The 22496-nt window shown below is 34.3% G+C and overlaps 1 protein-coding gene across 4 annotated transcripts in view; it reads left to right on the plus strand.

The window, feature by feature from the left end:
* The window catches only part of Bet1 (blocked early in transport 1), a 44054-nt gene extending 21961 nt beyond the window's left edge, over positions 1-22093 (plus strand). For 2 of the 4 annotated variants that reach the window (XM_089100698.1, XM_089100699.1), the window contains exon 3: positions 19215-22093. In XM_089100698.1, coding sequence (XP_088956824.1) covers positions 19215-19451 — 237 coding nt within the window. In that variant the 3' untranslated portion in view covers positions 19452-22093. The remainder of the gene's footprint in view (positions 1-19214) is intronic. The other 2 variants (XM_089100700.1, XM_089100697.1) reach the window with 2 other exon arrangements.
* Positions 22094-22496: the final 403 nt, after the last annotated feature.

Genomic DNA, 22496 nt, shown 5'->3' on the forward strand with positions numbered 1-22496 from the left:
AGAGGCGGTAACTGGTCAGTCGTCTTCAATTTGAAACGTAAGCAAAACTGAAGCAAATTGAGTGACTAAAAATTGCTTCTTCGAGAGGCTGTTAAATACCTGTCCGTGGCATTGTTATTGCTTTTATCACTGTCAATAGCCCTAGATGCTGGTGTGCTGTAATTTTTTTTACGTTCTGTTGGAACTTAATCGGTGGAAAGCTGGACAGCTAACAAATTTTTTTAATCAGTTCGAATATTTTAAAAGTACATTATGCTGACTCTTAGGCTAAAATCTTAGAGAAAAATCGCACAAAAAGGGGTATCCTCGGTTCTAAACGATCGTCTCCTTTAAAGGTTTAGTAGTTTCGAGAACCTGGCTCTAGGTCAAGTATTATGAAAACTGTATCATACTTTCAGAAACAGTTGTAATATTAACGATCATCCTCATCAATGCTTCAACAGAGGTGCTATATAACATGCTTTTTATTGTTTCATGGCTCTTAGATAGTGGCCATGTCAGACTAATTGTATTCTCTTTAGTTTTTTTTTTACGAAGTTTCCCGGAGGAAAATAAAGCCAGGAGGAAGTTCTAGAATTCTCATTGCTTTTTGAAGGCTAAGATTATTAGAAAATGGACGTATGTATGCGTGATTTAGAAAGCTTATAAAGTGTTGGAAGGGATGTAAAAGTAAAATTATGAAATATAGTATTAATCAAGCTAATTTGTCAAGGCTGACACCATACCTTACATAATTGTTAAGAACAGTTTTGTTTTGAAACAGGAAGAAAAAAGATATTAGGAACAACGGAGCAACAACAAAAAATTATAGAATGCGGAAGAGAAGATGGGATATATATTAATAGCAATTAGATGTCGAAAGTTGAAAAAAAGATGCTCGGCTAGATAAGATTGCGATTCACCTATGACTTATTTATGTATGTTAAAAGAGTGGTAAAAAAAAGGCAGTGGCAAAATCACCAAAATTCTGGTTCATTTGACATTCTTGACAAGCTTATGGGATTGACAAGCTACTTCCATCGTTTTTCGTCAACTTTCTGAAATGCCATAAGCTGAAGCAACCTGTTTTTATTTATAGCTCTGATGACATTTTGACGGTGGTATCATAGGCAGCGCAATAGCGCTGCCTAAGTAAAGAACAATGTTGGCACAATGTATAATTTTTTTTTTCTTTAGACCAGGGCACTTCGTATCGAAGGAGTTGTCGTAGAAACTTCGAAAAGGGCTCATTTGATTGGAAATTGAAGTGGCTTGTGCCCTTTTTAATAGTCGAAAGTGATCGGAAGGCAACTAAGACCCCTTCCACGCCCACCACTTCCCCAAACACATCCAATCAAAATTTTGAAATATCCATTTTTTTTCAGCGTAGTTGATTTCCAGATATAAATTATGTTTTTGAGGAGGACACTCCCCCACTGCCCTCAGGGCAAGGTTTGTAAGTTATCTCCTTGGGGCATATAAGGTTTTTATAGAAAGCGTTGTAGTAGAAACTTAACAAAAGGCTTATTTGATTTGAAATTAAAAGGGCTAGCGCCCTTTTTAACAGTCAAAATTTGTTGGAGAATAACAAACCCCTCTCTCACGCCAACCTTTTCCCAAAACACGTTCGATCTAACTTTTAAGATAACCATCTTGTTTAACGTAGCTGAAAGTTTTGGAAATTAGGTCTTTGAGGATGACAACCCCCCACAGCCCTCAGGGTAAGGGTTGTAAGCTATGCCTAGAGGGCATATAAGGTTTTTATAGATAGTGATGTTATAGAAACTTCAAAAAGGGCTCATTTGATTGGAAATTGATATGGCTAGTGCCCTTTTTAATAGTCGAAAGTGATTGGAAGGCAACTAACACCCCTCTAACACCCACCATTTATCCAAACGCATCCAATAAAAATTTTGAGATAGTCATTTTGTTCGACGTAATTAAAAAGTCTGGAAAGTCTGTTTTTGAGGATGACACGTCCCCCACAGTCCTTGGGGTAAGGGTTGTAAGTTATGCCCTGGGTGCATAAGTTTTTTTTATAGACAGTGTCGTCGAAAATTGAGAAAGGAATCGTTCGATTGGAAATTGAAACGGCTGGTGTCCTTTCTAATAATCGAAAGTTATTGGATGGTAAGTAACCCCCCTCTCACGCCCACCATTTCCCCAAACAAATTCAATCAGAATTTTTGAGATAGCCATTTTGTTCAACGTAGTTGAAAGGTCCAGAAATTAGGTCTTTGAGGATGACAACCCCCTCACAGCCCTTGGGGTAAGGGTTGTAAGTTATGCCCTGGGGGCATATAAGTTTTTTTATAGAAAGCGTTGTCGTGGAAACTTCAAAAAGCAATCATTCGATTGGAAGTTGAAACGACTAGTGCCCGTTTGAACAGTCAAAATTAAGTGAAGGGCTAGTAACCATCCTTTCAAGCCCACCATTTCCCCAAATACAGCAAGTCAGAATTTTGAGATAGCCCTTTCGTTCAACGTAGTTAAAAGCCTGAAAACTATGTCTGAGGATGACAACCCCCTCACAGCCCTCAGGTCAAGGGTTGTAAGTTATGCCCTAAAGCATATAAGGTTTTTATAGAAAGTGTTGTCGTAGAAACTTCAAAAAGGGCTCACTCAGTTGGAAATTGAAAGGGCTAGTGCCATTTTTAATAGTCAGAAATGATTGGAGGGCAATCAACCCCCTCTCACGCCCACCATTTCCCGAATCACATCCAATCAAAATTTTTAGATAACAATTTTCTTCAACGTAGTTGAAAGTTCTGGAAATTAGGTCTTTGAGGATGACAACCCCCCCCCCTAGCTCTTAGGGCAAGGGTTGTAAGTTATGCCCTGGGGGCATATAAGGTTTTTTATTGAAAGCGTTGTTGTAGAAACTATCAAAAGGGCTCATTTGATTGGAAATTGAAAGGGCTAGTGCCTTTTTTTTAATAGTTGAAAGTGATTGGAGAGCAACTAACGCCCCTCTCACGCCCAGCATTTCCCCAAACACCTCCAATCAAAATTTTGAGATTGCCATTTTGTTTAACGTAGTTGAATGTTCTGGTGATTGGAAGACTTGACATTTTTATAGTATTAATTAAAGAAACTTTTTCCACAAAATAAGTTTTTCAAAGAAAAGTAAAGAACTCCATTAAACCAAAAATGAGCAAAAATTAAATCAAATAATCTACCAATCGTGAACCTACCACAAATCAGCATCGATAAATAAAGGAACCCCAAAACGAACAGAAATTACAATAAATAACCGAGTCAAACTCAAAAAAAATTTAAATTTACTGAAAAAATTAAATTTTTTTTTACTTTTATAACTTTAATAAATCAAATAATATTAACATTTTGGTTACTAAATATCAGTATGTGTATATTAAACTGACAATGCGCATTCATTTGTTTTTTTTTCAGTAAAGTGCAAAATATGTTCTCAAAACGAGAAGAAATGAACATGAGTAGGGCTCAAAACCCCTATGCCTTCCCAAGGCCAGAACACTTTGTTTGTTCAACGTAGTTGAAAGGTCTGGAAATTATGTCTTTGAGGATGACAACCTCCTCACAGCCCTCAGGTCAAGGGTTGTAAGTTATGCCCTAAAGCATATAAGGTTTTTATAGAAAGTGTTGTCGTAGAAAGTTCAAAAAGGGCTCATTCAGTTGGAAATTGAAAGGGCTAGTGCCCTTTTTAATAGTCAGAAATGATTGGAGGGCAATCAACCCCCCTCTCACGCCCACCATTTCCCCAATCACATCCAATGAAAATTTTTAGATAACAAATTTCTTCAATGTAGTTGAAAGTTCTCGAAATTAGGTCTTTGAGAATGACAACCCTCCTCCTAGCCCTCAGGGCAAGGGTTTGAAGTTATGCCCTAGGGGCATATAAGGCTTTTATAGAAAGCTTTGTTGTAGAACCTTCAAAAGGGCTTATTTGCAAGAGAATTGAAAGGGTTAGTGCCTTTTTTTTAATAATTGAAAGAGATGAGAGAGTGGCTAACGCTCCTTTCATGCCCACCCTTACTCCAGGAACCCCCACTAGAAACTTTGAAATAGCCATTTTGTTTAATGTAGGCGAAAGTTCTGGTGATTGGAAAGCTTGACATTTTTATAGTATTAATTAAAGAAACTTTTTCCACAAAATAAGTTTTTCAAAGAAAAGTAAAGAACTCCATTAAACCAAAAATGAGCAAAAATTAAATCAAATAATCTACCAATCGTGAACCTACCACAAATCAGCATCGATAAATAAAGGAACCCCAAAACGAACAGAAATTACAATAAATAACCGAGTCAAACTCAAAACAAGCAGAAATTAACATGAGTAGGGCTCAAAAACCCCTATGCCTTCCCAAGGCCAGAACATAATTTGCACTTTACTGAAAAAATTTAATTTTTTTTTACTTTTATAACTTTAATAAATCAAATAATATTAACATTTTGATTACCAAATATCAGTATATGTATATTAAACTGACAATGCGTATTTATTTGTATTTTTTTCAGTAAAGTGCAAAATATGTTCTCAAAACGAGAAGAAATAAACATGAGTAGGGCTCAAAACCCCTATGCCTTCCCAAGGCCAGAACATAATTTGCACTTTACTGAAAAACTGAAAATTTGCACTTTACTGCACTTTACGTGAAATAACTGAAGAACCTTGAATATTTATATTCTCCAGATCTGGGATATTGATTGAACAACTTTGGGTCTCAGAGGGACCCAAGAGTCTCTGAGGGAAAACGTTATATCATTCTCCTGAAAAGCTACTTTACCATTTATTATGGGCAGTTGTTTTTCATGTGTTATTCTTTTTGAATATATTCAAAAGAATAATACTTTAAGTTTTTTTTTCCTAGGCCACTTCGTATCGAAGGAGGGGTGGTAGAATTTGGGAGGGGCTCATTCGGTTGGAAATTGATATTTCTAGCTCCCTATTAAGTGTCGAAAGTGATTGGAGGCAGAGGTGTGTCTAGCATTATTTTTTTGTTGGGGGGGGGGGGCAATGTATTTTACCCGACTGGCTGGTCATTTATACAGACTGATTTCGATGATATTTCTGTTAAAACTACTTATTTTTATATATACCTACCGAGACCGACATACTTCCATTGATTTTTACATCAGCTCATTTACCTGTTTAAAAAATTGCGCCGGGATAATAGCGGCGCTTTCCGCCACTATTTTGCCGACTCAATTTTGTTTACTGACAGACTGAAAAAATTGGGGGGGTCTGTCCTCCCCATACGTGACTCCCTTTATTTTAAGAAAAAACATTCCTTCTCCTATGCACCTTTTATCTACGTGGAACGGCTAAGTGTATTACGAGGAAGTTGAAACTTTGAGGGCGTGTTGAGCCAAATAAAAAATATTGTGTGTATCCAGGGACGTATCTGCAATATCTCAGGTGCGACTAAGGGTATTAAGTTGAAAATTTTAAGGCATGTTGAGGGGCAGGGGACGTTGAACGAAATCAAAAGACACTGTGTACGTCCAGGTTGTCAAAAAGCTGTCTCTGCAATACGAGTATGTCAAGAATGGCTATGGATGCTAAGTTGAAACTTTCAGGGAATGTTGACGGGGATGTTGAAGTAAGCCAAACTACAACATGTGAATCATGGTCGTCAAAAAGATGTATATGGAATTTGTCAGGAACGGCTAAGGGTATTAAGTTAAAACTATAAGTACTTGCGGGGCAATATGATGGTGAATTTCTTTTCAGAATTTCAGTGAATTTTTTTATTTTAATTTTTTTATACTTGTACTCTGAAAATCAATCGAATCGACTTCCGGAAATTTTTAAAATTCTGCATGATCAATATTTGAAGCTTGTTCTGCGTTTCAAATAGCTTATTGCAGTCAATTGCAATTGATTTTCATCACTGACACCCAATAAAAGGCATTCTCTTTGAAAGAAAATGGTTTTTATTGGCTGTTAGTGACGAAAGCAAGTGCAACCGATTGTAATAAGCTGTATTGATCGTGAGTGTTCTCAAATTTATGGCTTGGAGGGGTAAGATCTTCATTTTTGAAGTCCAATGTTTGAAGTCTTCATTGCTGTGAAAGTCCAATTTGTGACCTTTGGTTCCCCTTTTCTTTAGTCAGTTGAAAGTATCACATATGTCCGTCAACCCCCCCCCCTTAAGCCACATTTATTTTAGAATTGCTGCTGCATATGCATGCATTGTTACTACAAAATTGTACCTCAATTGACATAAACCTGCATCCCCTTTCAGTTCTAGTGACTTCACTACACTTTGTATGTTATCCCCCCCCTCTTTCGAAGGTTTTTACTAAAGATAGGTAAAAGAAAAACTAGCTCGTTCTTCTTCAGGTTCACCAAATAACTGTTTTTACCCCCTCCATGGACCCAAATTTCAGGAATAATTTGGATGATTGGTGTAACTGACCCTAAAAAAAGGTCAGACTTCTTTAAATGAAAAACATAATGTAAAGATAGTGAACCTTCCTTGGTATCCTCTATTTGTGTGTCACGTATAGTCCAGAGTTAGTATATTATATAAATGTAACCGTTTATTATTTGTGATTTATTCATGTGTAATTTCTATTTATTCTGTATAGTGTCAATTTATTTCCTTGTCTCTTTCTCTTTTCTGATCTTTTGTGTGCAGTATTTAAGATATAACGGGTTTTGCAATAAATAGTGATAAAAAAAATGAGAACTAGTGAAAAACTAAGCAAAAAAACTAAAGAAAATACCGTCCAATATTTCTCAAGACCTCCCTCCTCCTCGCCATTAAGATGACTGGCTATTGTTTATTTTCTCCACCACAAAAAGACTGCCAAAAATATATGAATTCAGTTTAATGCTAGGGTATGGAAAGCAGAGGCGTAGATAGACATTTATTTTGGAGGGTTTTTAACTTTTTTGGTGGGCGGTACGAGTTTTTTTCTATGTATCCAACCATCCAAAAGCTTATAGAAAAATATGTATTAAATATATATTAAATACATTCTTAGACCACACTGGCTATACATGACAAATGAAACTCAGAGAGGAAAGAAAATAACAAAATGAAAAATAAAATGAAATATAATATCTCTGTTTCTTTCAAAACCGAACAAAAAGGTAGAACGTTTTTTCAACTCAGGAAAGGATGAAACTGACCCTGTACTGGGTAGTGGTGTCTACAGAATCCCGTGTTCATGTGGGAAATTTTACATTGGTAGGACCCATCAACAACTAGGTGAACGTTTGCATGAGCACAAAATTTCAATAGATAAGTCCCTGAGATTAAAAAATAACAATGACAACTTTGATTCGGCACTGGCTTCACATATTTTCGTAAATCCTACCCATCTAATTCTTTTTGACGAGACAACTTTAATATCAACTGTAAATGGTGTACCAAAAACGTTTAAAGAGATAATTGAGATAAAAATAATTCATAAACCAAAATTAAGCAATAAATAGAGATACTGGAGATATTTCATTAAGCCCAAATTATGACATTTTAATTTTGAAGGACTCAATCAATATTTTCACCCGGGATAACTTGAAAGAACCTATTTGCACATCAAATGATGAACGAATTTGTAGGCCAGACAAAGCAATAGCAAAACAAGCATTATTTTCAAATCATCTTGATAGTTTTATTTTTCATTGATTCCAACCTGGTTTTTAATTAGTTTCTGTTCTGTCGTTGACAAGTAAACTTCGAAAGGTTCGATTTTCGTTGGTTTCTTTTTCTTTTCTTTTTTTTTTTTTTTTTTTTTTGTTTAGCACTGAGGACGACTCGGCTTAGATCCTTGTCGAAATATTTGCTTATTTCTTCTTTTTCATGGTTCGCCACTGGCTGACAAAATCCTCGTTTTTTCACCTTTTTTATTTTATTTTTCATTTTGTTATTTTCTTTCCTCTCTGAGATTCATTTGTCAAATATATATTAATAGATATTAAAAACGACCATACCTTTTTGTTGCTAAACTTCATTGAAAATAAATTACCCCTCGAAAATAAATCATTCACTTTTTATCAAATTGGTTTCTACTAGAGTATTTACTAAATGATGAGTAATTGGAGTTTTGTCGGTAAGGAGGGGGAAGATGGCTATTTTGAACGCTCATTTGGATGGTTTGATATCATAGAGGGCATTAGGGTGAAAGGTTGGTAGGGATGTGGGATGGTAGAGAGGAAGATTGGATGGGTGGCAGGGAGGAAGGATGGTGTGGTAGCAGGGAGGTAGTGTGGTGGGGAATTGTGTTATGGGTGTCTTATTTTTGAAAAAGTGTGGTTTGTTGTTTGACTTATGATGCACTTGTAGCAAGAATCGTCTGTGTTTTCATAAGTGCAGGCTTTGTAAGTAGCAAAGACTAATTTTCTGTTCGTGAATGAAGAAACCTAATTTTACTGAAATACTTTGCAGAATATTCCCGTCTAAAGTAGGTTTACTAAAAAAAAAAATATTTTTTGAAGCATTCAAATGGCTTATCGAAATCTTAAAATATTACTTTTGTTTTTACTAGCACTGAAGAGGAAAATAGAAATGCACGAGTGTTAATAGGAATTGGTGAAATGTTGCTGGTTTGGTGTGCTTCTTAATACATTGAATAGGTCTAATGGTGGTCAATTAGTACAGATTATATATGCTAATAGGCGGTATTATCTTCATTAACACGAAAATGACTTAGTTGTATATAGATCCAGGGAAAAAGGGGATAAATGAGTGGCCTAATGCCCTAAAGCATAGTTTTTACTGTTTTTCTTTTTCCAAAGGGGGAGGGAGCATTTGCGCCCTTCTTCCTGCTGTGGTCTATATTTCTCAAATTTGCTCTGACTAGAAGTTATATACCTCTTTATTATCGGGGAAAATTCAGGAGCGACGCGATTAAATATCCGAATGGCGAGGCAAGTCCTACCTGGAACTTTATTTTTACCAAGATTTAAATGAAAATAATTCTTACTATCTTATTTTTATAGAAAGCAATTCTTGTTTTCTAGGGGGGGGGGCCTACCCCTCTTCTGCCGGTGCTCATGAGGTAATTTCAGGATCTTAACAATTAGTCAAATTGACAGACTGACACGCTCAATTCCTCCTTCTTCTGTGTTAAAAAGACTGGGAAAGAAAGACCTCTCTTTTGAGTTGGGTTCAATAAAGGCGCTTACAATTTTATATGTGATATATAAGACCCAATGCTCTTTCGGTTGATAAATATTCTATTTTTCAATTATCAAAGAGTGGGGGAGGAGGTCCTTATTGCTCCAAACCTCTAGGGTAGTTCCATGATTTGACCTTTTAAACAAAAACAGCCCTCTGGTGACAACAATCCCGCATGATAACATTAATTAGTCACTAGATGTATTGTTTAGTATTTGTTCCATTGTGATTCAACAAATATGTCTCTCAGATCTGCAAGTTCAGCTACAATTATCATTTTCGTCACATAATCATTTCAGAGAACCCAGATAGTTTTCATTCCAAAGGTAAATTTAGTACTTAAATTCATAACATAAATCCATGAGCTCCTTTTGGGCTAGTCAGTATATTTGACCCCCCCCCAACCCACCGAAAAATTTAATCAAGTAAAGTGCTAACATCTCGAATTTATAATGAAAAAAACTTTACACAATTTACCCTCCCCTAAAACAAAGGTTCAACTCCACTGCTTTTTCCCCCAACCCAAATTTTGGGTAAGGTCTAGGTTGTGATCGTTATTGTGCTTGATGAATTACCTGCTTAAATATGCAAAGCTTTAAATAGGTATCTTTAAGCTACTGTAATGCGTGCAGGGTATGAGCTCTAAGCACGATCTTCATTTTTCTGTTTTTGGAGGGGGCGGAGTTTCAGTAAAATACAGAATGGGAACTCTTTCAACGTAACGCACAATACGACTTAATAATAACTAGTTTACCTCCCCTGACGTTCATTCTGTTCCTGAAATAAACGTATGGGTCAAGACCTACAAAGGTCCTTTTTCTTGTGACAGTTCAATTACTTAAAATGGATATCAAGCAACAGACAAATGTTCAATAAATAATTCAAGAGCTGATTTAATTGTCTTTGATCTACGGCATCATTATTTTTGTCCGAACTAAATTGAACAATCATCTCTCACTTTTATCGCGAATGCAATAAATAGTGGAAGAAAGACAAGAAAAGTGTTTAACATATATCACAGTTATCTTGACCGATTTCAACTTGTATTTATTCTCCTTCCTCTGTTAATGTCACCGTTTGTCTTTTTGATTTTTCGATTCTTTCGTTTCATTTAATGAGACACAAGTCAGATAATACGACAGTTTACTGTCTCCCCTTTTCAATATTTTTAAAGAAGGGGAGAGGGGATCCTTGAAATGTTTCATATGAGTTATCAAACAGTTCGTGGTAACGAATTGTAAGTAAGGAGTGATGCGGCTCAATAGTAACCGAAACTTTAAGAAACAGAGTCTTGATAGCAAGAGATACATCAAAAGAATTGAATTTTGATGCTTTTTTGGAATATGTTAAATTCATCAAACTTAATGGTACCCATCAAAAGTACGAGCCTGAGAAAATTTGCTGTATTTTTGGAAAAGGGAGTAAACATCCCAAAAACGTCAATTAATCTTAATGAAAATCACTCCATCAGATTCAGCTTACCTAAGAGTCCTACTGCTAAGGTTTCAAACTTCGTATGTGGAAAAATCTGGGATTCTGCATTTTAAGTCAGAAGAAAGATCACGGATGCGTGTTTATTTGTTTGTTTTATTTTGTTTCTTTTTTTGTTTTTGATTTTCAGGGGCGATCATATCAAACCAGTGATTGTAGAACATCCGGAGAGTACTCATTTGATCGGAAATCAAAAGTTCTAATGCCCTTTTTAAGTGACCAATAATATTGGAGGGCAGCTAGCTCCCCTCCCATGCTTATTTTTCCCCTAAAGTCACCCAATGAAAATTTTGAGATAGCCACATTGTTCAGCATTGTCGAAAAATCTAATAAATATGTCTTTGAGGAAGACTTAACCCCCCCCCCCAGTCCCCCGGGGAAGGGCTGCAAGTTATGAACTTCGCATATTGTTTACATTTAGTATGGGGAAGCAGTTTCTAATTGTCATCTAACAATTAGTTAGGCAGTTAGTTACGCAATTGTTGTAGAAGGGATACATTTAGTCGCATTAGTTCCATTTATAGAAATAATTACTGCGCTTTATCGAAAAAACGCTTCTTTTCAGTTAAATTAAGTGACAGTACAATCAAAATAATACTTGCTTTAGTGACTACTACTAAAAACATGCCTTAGTGTCCGGGCATCTGATACCAAGAACTGGTGAGCATTCCTATTGCATCCTACCATTGCTAAGTTTCTGGTTGAACCACCTTCCATGAAATATTAAATTATTCTTATTAATTTTTTCCCGTCCTTCTCTTTTTCCTTCTAGACAAAATAGTATCAATATTCAAAGTTAGTGATCTTCCTCCATCCCAAGCCACCAAACAGCTCTTTTGCGATATAAAATAAAAAAAATAAAACAGTTCTTAAAACTTATACACTAAACTCATCCGTGAAGCAAAGAAAAATTATTATTATACAAAAATTCTCAATTGCAAAGGAAACCTGAAAAAGATTTGGTCCACCATTAATGATATACTCTCAAAAAAGAGAAAGTCAAAGTCTATACCTATTCGCCTTAAAGACACAAATGGTAGACTAATTGACCCTTTACATGCACCTGATGCATTTAATAATTATTTTTCTAAGGTTCCTCATATTGACTTCCGCTCCTCCTTACAGGCTGTAATCCCTTGCTTCAATTCTAGATCCATGTTTTTCTGCCCAACTGATAGCAATGAGGTACTTCAAATCATCGGTTCTCACCCTATTAGTTTTACACCTGACTGTCTTGGATTTTTTTTTTTTTTTTTTTTTTTTGAAGAAGAATAATATTTATTTAAAAAAACATATCAACAAAAAAATTATTGCTGCCTCCCCTAAAAAGCAAAGCTTGTCCGTGGGGGAGGTAGAGAAAATAAAATCCTTAAAACAAAGAACACTTGGCCACAAATTTTTAATTTGTGGCCAAGATTAAGTAATAAGCTCCTGAAGACCATATCTCCTTTTGTTTATGAGCCTATCAAGCATATTGCCAACCTATCTTTAACCCACGGAGTTTTCCCTGATTTACTAAGTCAGCCATTGTTATTCCAGTTTTTAAAAAGGGCGATCCAACTGAGATAGGTAATTATCGTCCAATCTCAATTCTTCCTGTTATATCCAAAGTTCTCGAGAGAATCATTTTCAGACGTCTGGCTCCCTTTCTGTTTGGCTGTCAACACTTCGTTTCCTTGATTTCTCCTCATCAATATCGCTTTCGGCTGGAATTTTCAATTTCTCATGCTCTAATTGACGCCACACAGTTCATACACACACAACTAGACCTTAAAAAAACTGTATTGGGGTTATTTTTGAATTTTTCTAAGGCCTTTGACATGGTCGATCATAGTTTTTTAATAAGTAAATTAAATAGTTACGGTATTCGTTGTGTTCCCCTCTCTTGGTTTTATTGTTATCTATCTGGAAATGCACATAATGCGAGCCTAGATAGAGTATCCTCTCAGCTATTACCTGTTCGGAGGGGTGTCCTGCAAGAGTCCGTTCTAGCGCCGATTTTATTTCTCCTATATATCAAAGATCGTTTTATGGACCTGGGTCTTTCATCGTACCCTGTATTATTTGCTGATGACAGCAACTTCTTCATCACTGGCACCAATTTAGCATCGGCAATAACCTCTGCCCAAGTCCTTCTGAACAGAGTCCAGGCGTGGTGCATTACGAATAACATGACCATTAATAGCAAAAAAAAAGTCAAATACGAGTATTATTCAGAACCCCCTATAACAAAGAGGCAATCCAACCTGTTCTCGAACTCAGGTACTCCCCTAACATCTTCCCGCAAGTGTAGGCTGTCCGATTTAACGGTGTATTGATTGACTTATGTTTGTCACTCTCGAGTCATATGTCAGACATTCCAGCAGTAATTTAGAGACACGTTGTAATTGTTAAGCACGTGAATTGCTTTATTCTTCCTGACATCCTCGTTACCCTCTATGATTCGTTTATTTCCTTACCTGTCTTATTGCGGATCAGTTTGGGGAAATACAAAACGGTCCTTCACTAAAAAACTCAAATTTGCCCAAAACCGTGCCATTAAAGCAGTTTTTCGGCCTCCCCGTCTATATCCAACCCGCGATTTGTATTCAGATTTTGGCATAGCTCCACTTGATCAAATCATACAAAAACTAAACTTATCGCGGGCTTACTCTGCTTTCCACAATAATCTTCCACCTCAACTACTAACATATTATAATATTAATAATTCGGAAGCCCACTGTCTCCGTTCATCCAATATAGCCTTTAAAATTCCTAAACGCGTTTCTAGTGCTGCCCTGCAATCTCCCATTTACAAATCTATTATTCAATGGAACAAAATACCCTCCAATGTTGAACTAGCCACAAGTTTCTGCAAGTTGTATAAAAATATAACAAAACTTGATAATATAATTTAATCTTTCCATTGTTAACCAATTTGCTTTAATTACCCATGTTTTATTCTTCTATTTTCTTTTTTCAGTGTTACTTTAATTTTTTCTTTTTTTGGTCCTTAACAAGTTATCTTCTAGGATCTTTATTATTATTATTATTGATGTTTGTGTTATGTTTTTTCTTGAATAAAATTGAATTGAATTGAATCAACTGAAAGTAAGGAGTAACATTAAAACTTAAAGTGAACGAAAATTGTGTCGTATGTGAGGGGAGCTGTTCCTTCCTCACCCCTCGCTCTTCGCGCTAAAGTCTTAATTTTCTTTAGAAATACTTTTCATTCAAACTCACGTCCCTTGCATTTGAGCAGTCTTCCTCAAGGAATGGTGACAAATCATCAAGCTTTAGCGTAAAGAGCAAGGGTTGAGGAAGGGGAAGCCCCCCCTCATATACGTAAAATTTTTGTTCGTTTTAAGTTCTGGTGTTTCTTCTTACTTTCATTTGAAAAAAACGTATTTCGTTATTTAATTTATAACCGTTTTTTAAATCATGCCAGGAAATAATAAATTTTATATATTTTGAATCAAACAGTTCGTGGTAACGAACTGTAAGTAAGGAGCGACCCGACTCAATGGTAACCGGAAGTCTAAAAAACGGAATTTTGATACCAATAGATACATCAAAAGAATCAGATTTTAATTGTGATTTCAAATATATAAGTTCCATCAAGTTTAATCTTACCCATCAAAAGTTAGAGAAAATTTGGCTTATTTTCGAAAAAAGGGGAAAAGACCCCCTAAAAGTTATAGAACCTTAATGAAAATCACACCATCATATTCAGCGTATCAGAGAACGCTACTGTAGAGGTTTGAAGCTCTTATCTAAAAAAAATGTGGAATTTTCCATTTTTTGCCAGAAGAAAGATCACGGATGCGTGTTTATTTGTTTGTTGTTTTTTTTTCTTTTTCCCAGGGGTAATCGTATTGACCCAGGGGTCCTAGAATATCGTAGGAGGGCACATTGGAACGGAAACTAAAAGTTCTAGTGCCCTTTTTAAGTGACAACAAAATGGAGGGCTACTAGGCCCCCACCCACGCTCATTTTTTTCCCAAAGTCAACGGATTAAACTTTCGAGATAGTCATTTTGTTTAGCATAGTCGAAACATGTAATAACTATGTTTTTGAGGACAACTTGATCCCCCAGAGTTTCCGGGGAAGCGCTGCAAGTTATTGATTTTGCCCATTGTTTACATATTGTATTGGCTATTGGGAAGTATACAGACATTTTCAGGAAGGATTTTTTTCTGGTGGGGAGGGGGGCTGGAGGAGGGGTTTACTCGGGAGAATCTTTCCGTGGAGGATGTTTTTTTGGGTAAGGGACATTTTTATGAAGGGGGCGCCGGATTTCCAAGCATTATTTAAAAAACGAGCAGAAATTAAATTTAAAAAAAAACAAGTTTTTTCAACTGAAAGTAAGAAGCAACATTAGAACTTAAAACGAACAGAAATTATTACGTATATGAGGGGATTCGCCCCCAGGTCAACACCTCGCTCTTTACAATACAGTTTTTTCTTAGTGCTTCCAAAAGAGCTGTCTATTCTATTTACATGACCTTTGTGATTAGGATATTTATGAATTAAACAAAAATTCTAACTTTTAGCTTACAGAGCGTGGTATTAACTAAGGGAGAACCCCATCATACGCCTAATAACATATACGTAATAAAAAAAAAACAATAAAAAAAAAACAAGCGATACGGCTCAATAGTAATCGAAACTTAAAAACGGAATTTTGATGTCAATAAATGTATCAAAAGAATGGGCTTATAATGCTGATTCTAAATATATAAATTTTATTAAGTTTAGTATTACTCATCAAAGGCAACGAGCCTGAGAAAATTTGCCTGATTTTTTAAGGGGGGAAACATCCCCTACGAGTTAAAGAATTTTAATGAAAATTACACCGTCAGATTCAGCGTATCAGAAAACCCTATTACATAGGTTTCAAGCTCATATCTGCAAAAATCTGCAACTTTATATTTTTTGCCAGAAGATAAATATACGAATATAGAAGTTCGTTATGTAAGTTAATTTGTAAATAACGTCAGAGCAAAATTTACATACAGCCATTTACCAAAAGAAGTGTAAAGTTTCTAATCAAATTTTTATTGCTTATTCAACGACGGTGAGATAAAATAAAAGCTGCAACAACTAAAAAACGTTCAGAAATTAAATAAAAAAACAAGTTTTTTTAACTTAAAGTAAGAAGCAGCATTAAAACTTAAAACGAACAGAATTTATTCCGTATATGAAAGGGGCTGCCCCCTCCTCAACGCTTCGTTCTTTACGCTAAAGTTTGACTTTCTCACAACTCTATTTTTGTTAAGCAATAAAAAACGTATAACAATAAAAAGTTTGAAAAACTTGTTTTTTTTTATCAGCATAAAAAGCCAACTCTTTTGATGTATCAGTTGTTATCGAAATTTCATGTTTTAGTTTTGGTCACTATTGGGCCGAGTCGTTCCTTACTTACAGTTCGTTACCAGGAACTGTTTGACTAATTAAAAAAAAACGCATTAAAAAAAAGTTTTTCAAGAAAAGTAAAGAGTCATATTTAAACCTAAAACGTGTAGAAATAATGTCATAATTATTCGAAATTAAAATGAAAAGAAATCACTGTGGATGACTAAATGAAACTCAAAACGAACAGAAATTAAAATAAATAATCAAGTCAAAGTTAAAACGAAGAAAAAATGCCAGAAATAAGAGCAGGACTCCCCCCTCTCTAAATCGCCTGAAGACCAGAAAGTGATTTGGGCTTTACTGAAAGAATTTTTTTATTTCGAGGAGTGTGATTTTTCTTTTTCGTAAAATTAGCAACAACACAACAATAAGATAATATCACCAGACTAATCAAGGTTTATAATTAAAGGCTACCATAAATAAGAGTGGGGCTACCCCCACCCTTAAACCCTCTAAACGCCGTTAGTGTCATTTTTGCTTAACTGAAAAATACATGTATTTTTAACAGTGTAGTTTTTATTTGATGAGACTCCCAGGAATGAACAGAAAAGTCAAGTAGAATAGAAACATTTACCAAAAAAAGGAAAGTCCAAAATATTCAGAGTTTTATAGTTGCGACGTTTGATGACGGTTTAAATGAAAAAAATATCTCGGTGTTTCGCTATTTTCTTTTATTTATTTTAAGTTTAACTGGTCTATTTTATTTGAATTTTGAAAACAAGTCTACATTGAACAAAGTTCCACTTTATAAAATAAATATTTTATGTTTAAACACCAAATTTTACGTGAATTTTGAATACAAGTCCATATTTAAAAGTTCCCCTCTTTGTTGCCAGAATGCGCTTCTGAGCTGTTGTAGATTTTTTTTCTGCTACATTTTTTTTTCTGTCTGATAGATTTAAAATTCAGAAGATCATATTCGGGGCAATAGAGTTTACAAAGAACAGTGGGATATGCTTCCCATATAAGCTTCTTTTTTTATAATCATTTTTTTTAGATACGCATCAACGATCTAAGATTCAAGTGATAATTGTACTACAAAAAAGAAATTCTATGCTATTAACATCCAAAATCTCCCCTCCTGTCTGAAAAATTCTCCTTTTGCACTGTGCCGCTCTAGAAAAAAATCATTCGATATAACTCGTTACCTTGATCGATTTAAACTAGTGACATTCTATTTCTTCTCTTAGTGTCACCGATTGTCTCCTTGATTCGGTGAGTCCTATATTTAATGAGAAAAAAGTCAAATAGTAAGACAGTTTACTGCCTCCTTTTTCAATGTCTTTTAAAGAATGGAAAAGGGCCCTTGAAAATGTTTGGCTTGAGAGGATTTAACGACTTAACTTTTCATTGGATTTAATCAAAACCTTTTATCTAATAGGCTAATAGGATACTGGTTAATTGAAGGAAAAGGAAAAAATATATCTGCTTAGTTTATTGTTATTGATTTAATCTGTCCGTTCGTTAAGGAACTACTTTTTATTTTTATCTACTTTTATTTTATATTTTAAAAAAATTAATTTTTTAAAAGAAATTTTTAATTATTAATTGTATTTTATTATATTATAATTATGTAATTTTGTTAAATTCTAATTTTATTATTTTTATTATAATTATATTTTCATTATATTAAATGTTATTATAGTTACATATTATATAATTATATTTTTTTAAATTATATTTAAAATCTACTTTTGTTTTATATCTATTATGTTCTTTCCCTTAAAGTAAGGTGTCCGCATATTTTTGAACTGCACTAAAAGATTTCAATATTTATTGTCAATGCTTCAACGTTTCTCTATAAATGAGGCTTTAATGCGCAGCCTTCTTGGGCCCACTTCTCGAATTGGGGAGGCTTTTCTTACCTCAAGGGCTTGCCAGAAGCACCGCTCTAGTGCTGCCTTAATAAAGAACCACTGACCTCCAATTTATTTATTTCTCTTTTTTTGCCACGGCCACTTCGTAAGGAAGGGAAGATCATAGAAACTTTGGAAGGGAATAATCGATTGGAAAGTGTAAGTTCTAGTGCTATTTTTGGAGTTAGAGGGAAACCAACCCCCTCCTGTGTCCTTTTTATTTAACCTGGCTTCCCTTCATGAACACAAAAGTCATAGCTCTTTTCCTTTTTTTTAAGAAGTAGGCTCCCTCGTCGTATTGAAAAAGACCAAAATCCAAATATATTAACAAAAAATCGATCACATTTTCAGAAGCCGTTTCGGACTAAATTTGTGATCTGAATATATCCGTGCAAAATGGTAATTTTAACATAAAAGCAACTGTAAGGAGATAAAAAAACATCTCCTGGTCTAGAGTTTAGGTTTTAGTTCAATTTTCTGTATTACTTGTTTGCTAAAAAAAAAGAAAAAAAGAAAAAAAATTATCTTCAAATTTTTTTCAAAATGAATATCCTTGGTTGGTTGGTCCGAAAATGAACGGACAAGAATTGTAGTTTCGGGACAGAGAAGGAACTTTTTTTTAAGCCACATTCTGAATAAGAAACTTCCAAAATTTTATCTCCGTACTTAGATATATAAGACACATAAAAGTGAAAGTTTTGAAGTAACTTATTCATTTGAAATGTAATTGAATTTTTTTTTCCTTAAATACCGAGAACAGTGACAATGAAAAATGACAGTCTGAGAAGAAATTTACACATTCATTATTCCTTTAAAACTTAAGGGAATTTGAAAACTCAAATTTTAAAGAAAAAGACCTCAATATACAATTTGTATTATTTTTTGTTGGTAGCAGCGGGAACAAAATAAAAATGGAACATTGTGAAAATGAGCTAAAAATTATGTGCGACCAATCAGCTTAAGAAGATGTAGTTTTAGCTTTTAGTTGAAGGTGTAGTTGTTTTTGGGAACCAATATGTTTGTTAATTTTTTAATTTTTGTTGACAAAATTCTTTGTGAAACTAATCTAATTAGTTTTGCTTACTTTTTTCACGGCTCACCGTTGCAACACTGACGGAAATGTATATCCCCAAAAACTTCATAATTTTGATACAACCAAAAGAAAAGTCTTAGAAATCTGCAGTGTTCAGGTATGAATAGACTTAAGATGGGTCACCGGGATTTTTTTTTCTTTCTTTATTTTAAAAATTCTTTCTTTCTTTTCCAGCTTTTTTTATTTATCCTCTTTTTATTGGATATGTCATTGACGATTGATACCACTTGTATAAGCTGTACATTAATACACCATATAATCCCTTTTATGCATTTTTTTTTCTTGTTACAGCTAGCCAAGGATATTAACAAAGAAGCGAGAGATCACATACCTCTGATTGGTGGCTTAGATGACGAGATGGAGGGAACGGGGAACTTATTATCCAACTCCTTGGGACGCGTGAGAGGATTACTTGGATCAAACCGAAGTAATAGAAGGATTATGTGCTACATCGCTGGAGGAATGGTGATGTTTGTGGTATTCACCTATCTTATCTATTCTCTGGCTGGAAGTCCTGAAGCTCAGTGATTAACTTTTGATGTGAAATTCGAAATTGATTTTCCTCATTTGGTGACAGGAACTAAGAGACGAAGCTAATTTTAATTCTATATGAAAATTGCTTGTCTATTCAGTTTGACATTGTTAATTCTCATCTGGGAGGAGTTTGATACTGCCTTAACCCTTTTCATATGTAAGCCGTATAGTCCGAGGGGGTGACGGCAGGAATCATTTTTTTTCTTTTCTTTTTTACTTCATTTTGATGAAGTTGAATGGATATTAAATTTTAATATGTTAATTTTTATCTAGGAGGGGTTCGGTACTGCTTTAACTTTGTTTATATACAAGTGATATAGTCTGAGACGGTGACTTTGTTTTTGTTTTTTTACAGTTCTTCGAAATATCCTGGAGCTCAGGACTTGCTTTATCTCGTAAATTTGTATTTGTTGTTTAAATGCTTTTGCTGAAATAAAGTATTAAAATCTTGGTGATTAGTCTTCGCTCTCAACGACCCTGATGATCAGAAAAGAGGGGCTTATTGGAACTAATCTATACAGCAGCAAGAAACGGGAATACAGTCAAGTAGTTTACTCTTTTCTTCCCGACTTGTTATGGCGTCCTTATTTGTGTTTGTTATAACGTCCTTATTTGTATTCTTTTGATGGAGTAGAACAATTGATGTTAAAATCTGATGCAAGTTAATGACTTGAACTTGGTTTGAAGTTAGTTGAAATCGAAAGCTCTATGAAAAAAAGAAGTGAAAAACACTGTAATTTTGGAAGCTATAGTATACAGATTAATATTGGAGGAACATTAGCCTTTGTTGTTAACCTTACTTTAATACTTCTTTGGTCAGTAATTCTGCCAGTTTTCTGTCAGATTAAATTTCTTGAACAAGTGAGGTATACCAAGTCGGAACGAGGGGTGGAAACGAGATTTTGGGGAATTTATATAGATCTGAATTGGTTCGATAAAATCTATTCTGTCGATGTCAGAGAAACTCCCATAGATTCCCATTTTCTGGAGAATTTCAATGAAGAGTGTGATATCATGACGATGATAAATATTTCTGTGGAAAAAAATACTTCTATGTATACCGAATTATTAAATTACAGCTTCTCTGCATTGTTTTATAACTGTATTTCTGTGGAAAAAAAATATTTTTGTTTAACTGTGTTTCTGTGGAAAAAAAAAACTTTTGTTTAACTGTGTTTCTGTGGGAAAAAATTACAGCTTATCTTTATATTTTTATTGTTTTATTGTTTCATTGTTTTATAACCTTGTTTCTGTGGAAAAAATACTTGTAGGTATACCCAACTATTAAATTACCGCTTCCCTTCCTTCTTTTATTACTGTGTTTCTGTGGAAAAAAATACTTTTGCTTAACTGTGTTTCTGTGGGGAAAAAAAATTACAGCTTCTCTTCATTGTTTTATAACTGTGTTTCTGTGGAAAAAAAATACTTTTGTTTAACTGTGTTTCTGTGGGGAAAAAAATTACAGCTTCTCTTCATTGTTTTATAACTGTGTTTCTGTGGGAAAAAAAACTTTTGTTTAACTGTGTTTCTGTGGAAAAAAATTACAGCTTCTCTTCATTGTCTTCTAACTGTGTTTCTGTGGAAAAAAAAATACTTGTAGGTATACCCAACTATTAAATTACAGCTTCTCTTCATTGTTTTATAACCTTGTTTCTGTTGAAAAAAATACTTGTAGGTATACCCAACTATTAAATTACAGCTTCTCTTCCTTCTTTTATAACTGTGTTTCTGTGGAAAAAAATAATTTTGCTTAACTGTGTTTCTGTGGAAAAAAATTACAGCTTCTCTTCATTGTTTTATAACTGTGTTTCTGTGCGAAAAAAAATTACAGCTTCTCTTCATTGTTTTATAACTGTGTTTCTGTGGAAAAAAAATACTTTTGCTTAACTGTGCTTCTGTGGAAAAAAATACAGCTTCTCTTCATTGTTTTATAACTGTGTTTCTGTGGAAAAAAATACTTTTGCTTAACTGTGTTTCTGTGGAAAAAAATTACAGTTTCTCTTCATTGTTTTATAACTGTGTTTCTGTGGAAAAAAATACTTTTGTTTAACTGTGTTTCTGTGGGAAAAAAAAATTACGGCTTCTCTTCATTGTTTTCTAACTGTGTTTCTGTGGAAAAAAATACTTGTAGGTATACCCAACTATTAAGTTACAGCTTCTCTTCATTGTTCTATGAGTATGATATCATGACGATGATAGATATTTCTGTGGAAAAAAATACTTGTAGGTATACCGAACTTTTAAATTACAGCTTCTCTTCATTGTTTTACAACTGTGTTTCAAAAGATCTTCCTATTTTTAGCTTTATCTTTGCGAGTAGTTGTGTTTAAAATGCTTTTTTGTGTTTTTCTATATGATAACCCTAGCCATAAAATGCTTTTTGAAAAAACTTGCCTTATTAGCAATGATTTAGGCATAAAACAGGTTGTTCGAGAGGCAATTCAAATTGCCTCTCGAACTATTAAATTACATACCGAACTATTAAATTACCAAACTCTTTTTTTAATTACCGAACTATTAAATTACCGAATTGCCAATTAAATTACAGCTTCTCTTCATTGTTTTATAACTTTGTTTCAAAAGATCTTCGCATTTTTAGCTTTATCTTTGCAAGTAGTAGTGTTTAAAATGTTTTTTTTTTGTGTTTGTTCTATATGACAACCCTAGCCATAAAATGCTTTTTGAAGAAACTTGCCTTATTAGCAAATGATTTAGGCATACAACAGGTTGTTCGAGAGGCAATTGAAATTGAAATAAAAAAAATAGTAATATTTCTTTAGATAGAGATTTTGGGGAATATTCGCTTAATGCCTTACATACAAATTTAATTAGAAATGATTTAACTACTTATATATAAAAAAACAGTAAATAATTCCACTCAACCTGTTACAGCCAGACCTTCTAGGCTGGCTGCCAAGGAGGCAAGATTAGCTTTAAGAGCTTGTCTGTAAGTGTTTTTTATTCCATTTGATTGAATTGTCTTTTTCCGCTTCGTTTGGTGTACTTAGGAGTAAAACTAGTAAAAAAAAAAGACCACTA

The sequence above is a fragment of the Artemia sp. Qi Xiang Cuo genome, chromosome 14, assembly GCF_049724085.1.
Source record: "Artemia sp. Qi Xiang Cuo chromosome 14, ASM4972408v1, whole genome shotgun sequence".
Classification (NCBI taxonomy): Eukaryota; Metazoa; Arthropoda; class Branchiopoda; order Anostraca; family Artemiidae; genus Artemia; species Artemia sp. Qi Xiang Cuo.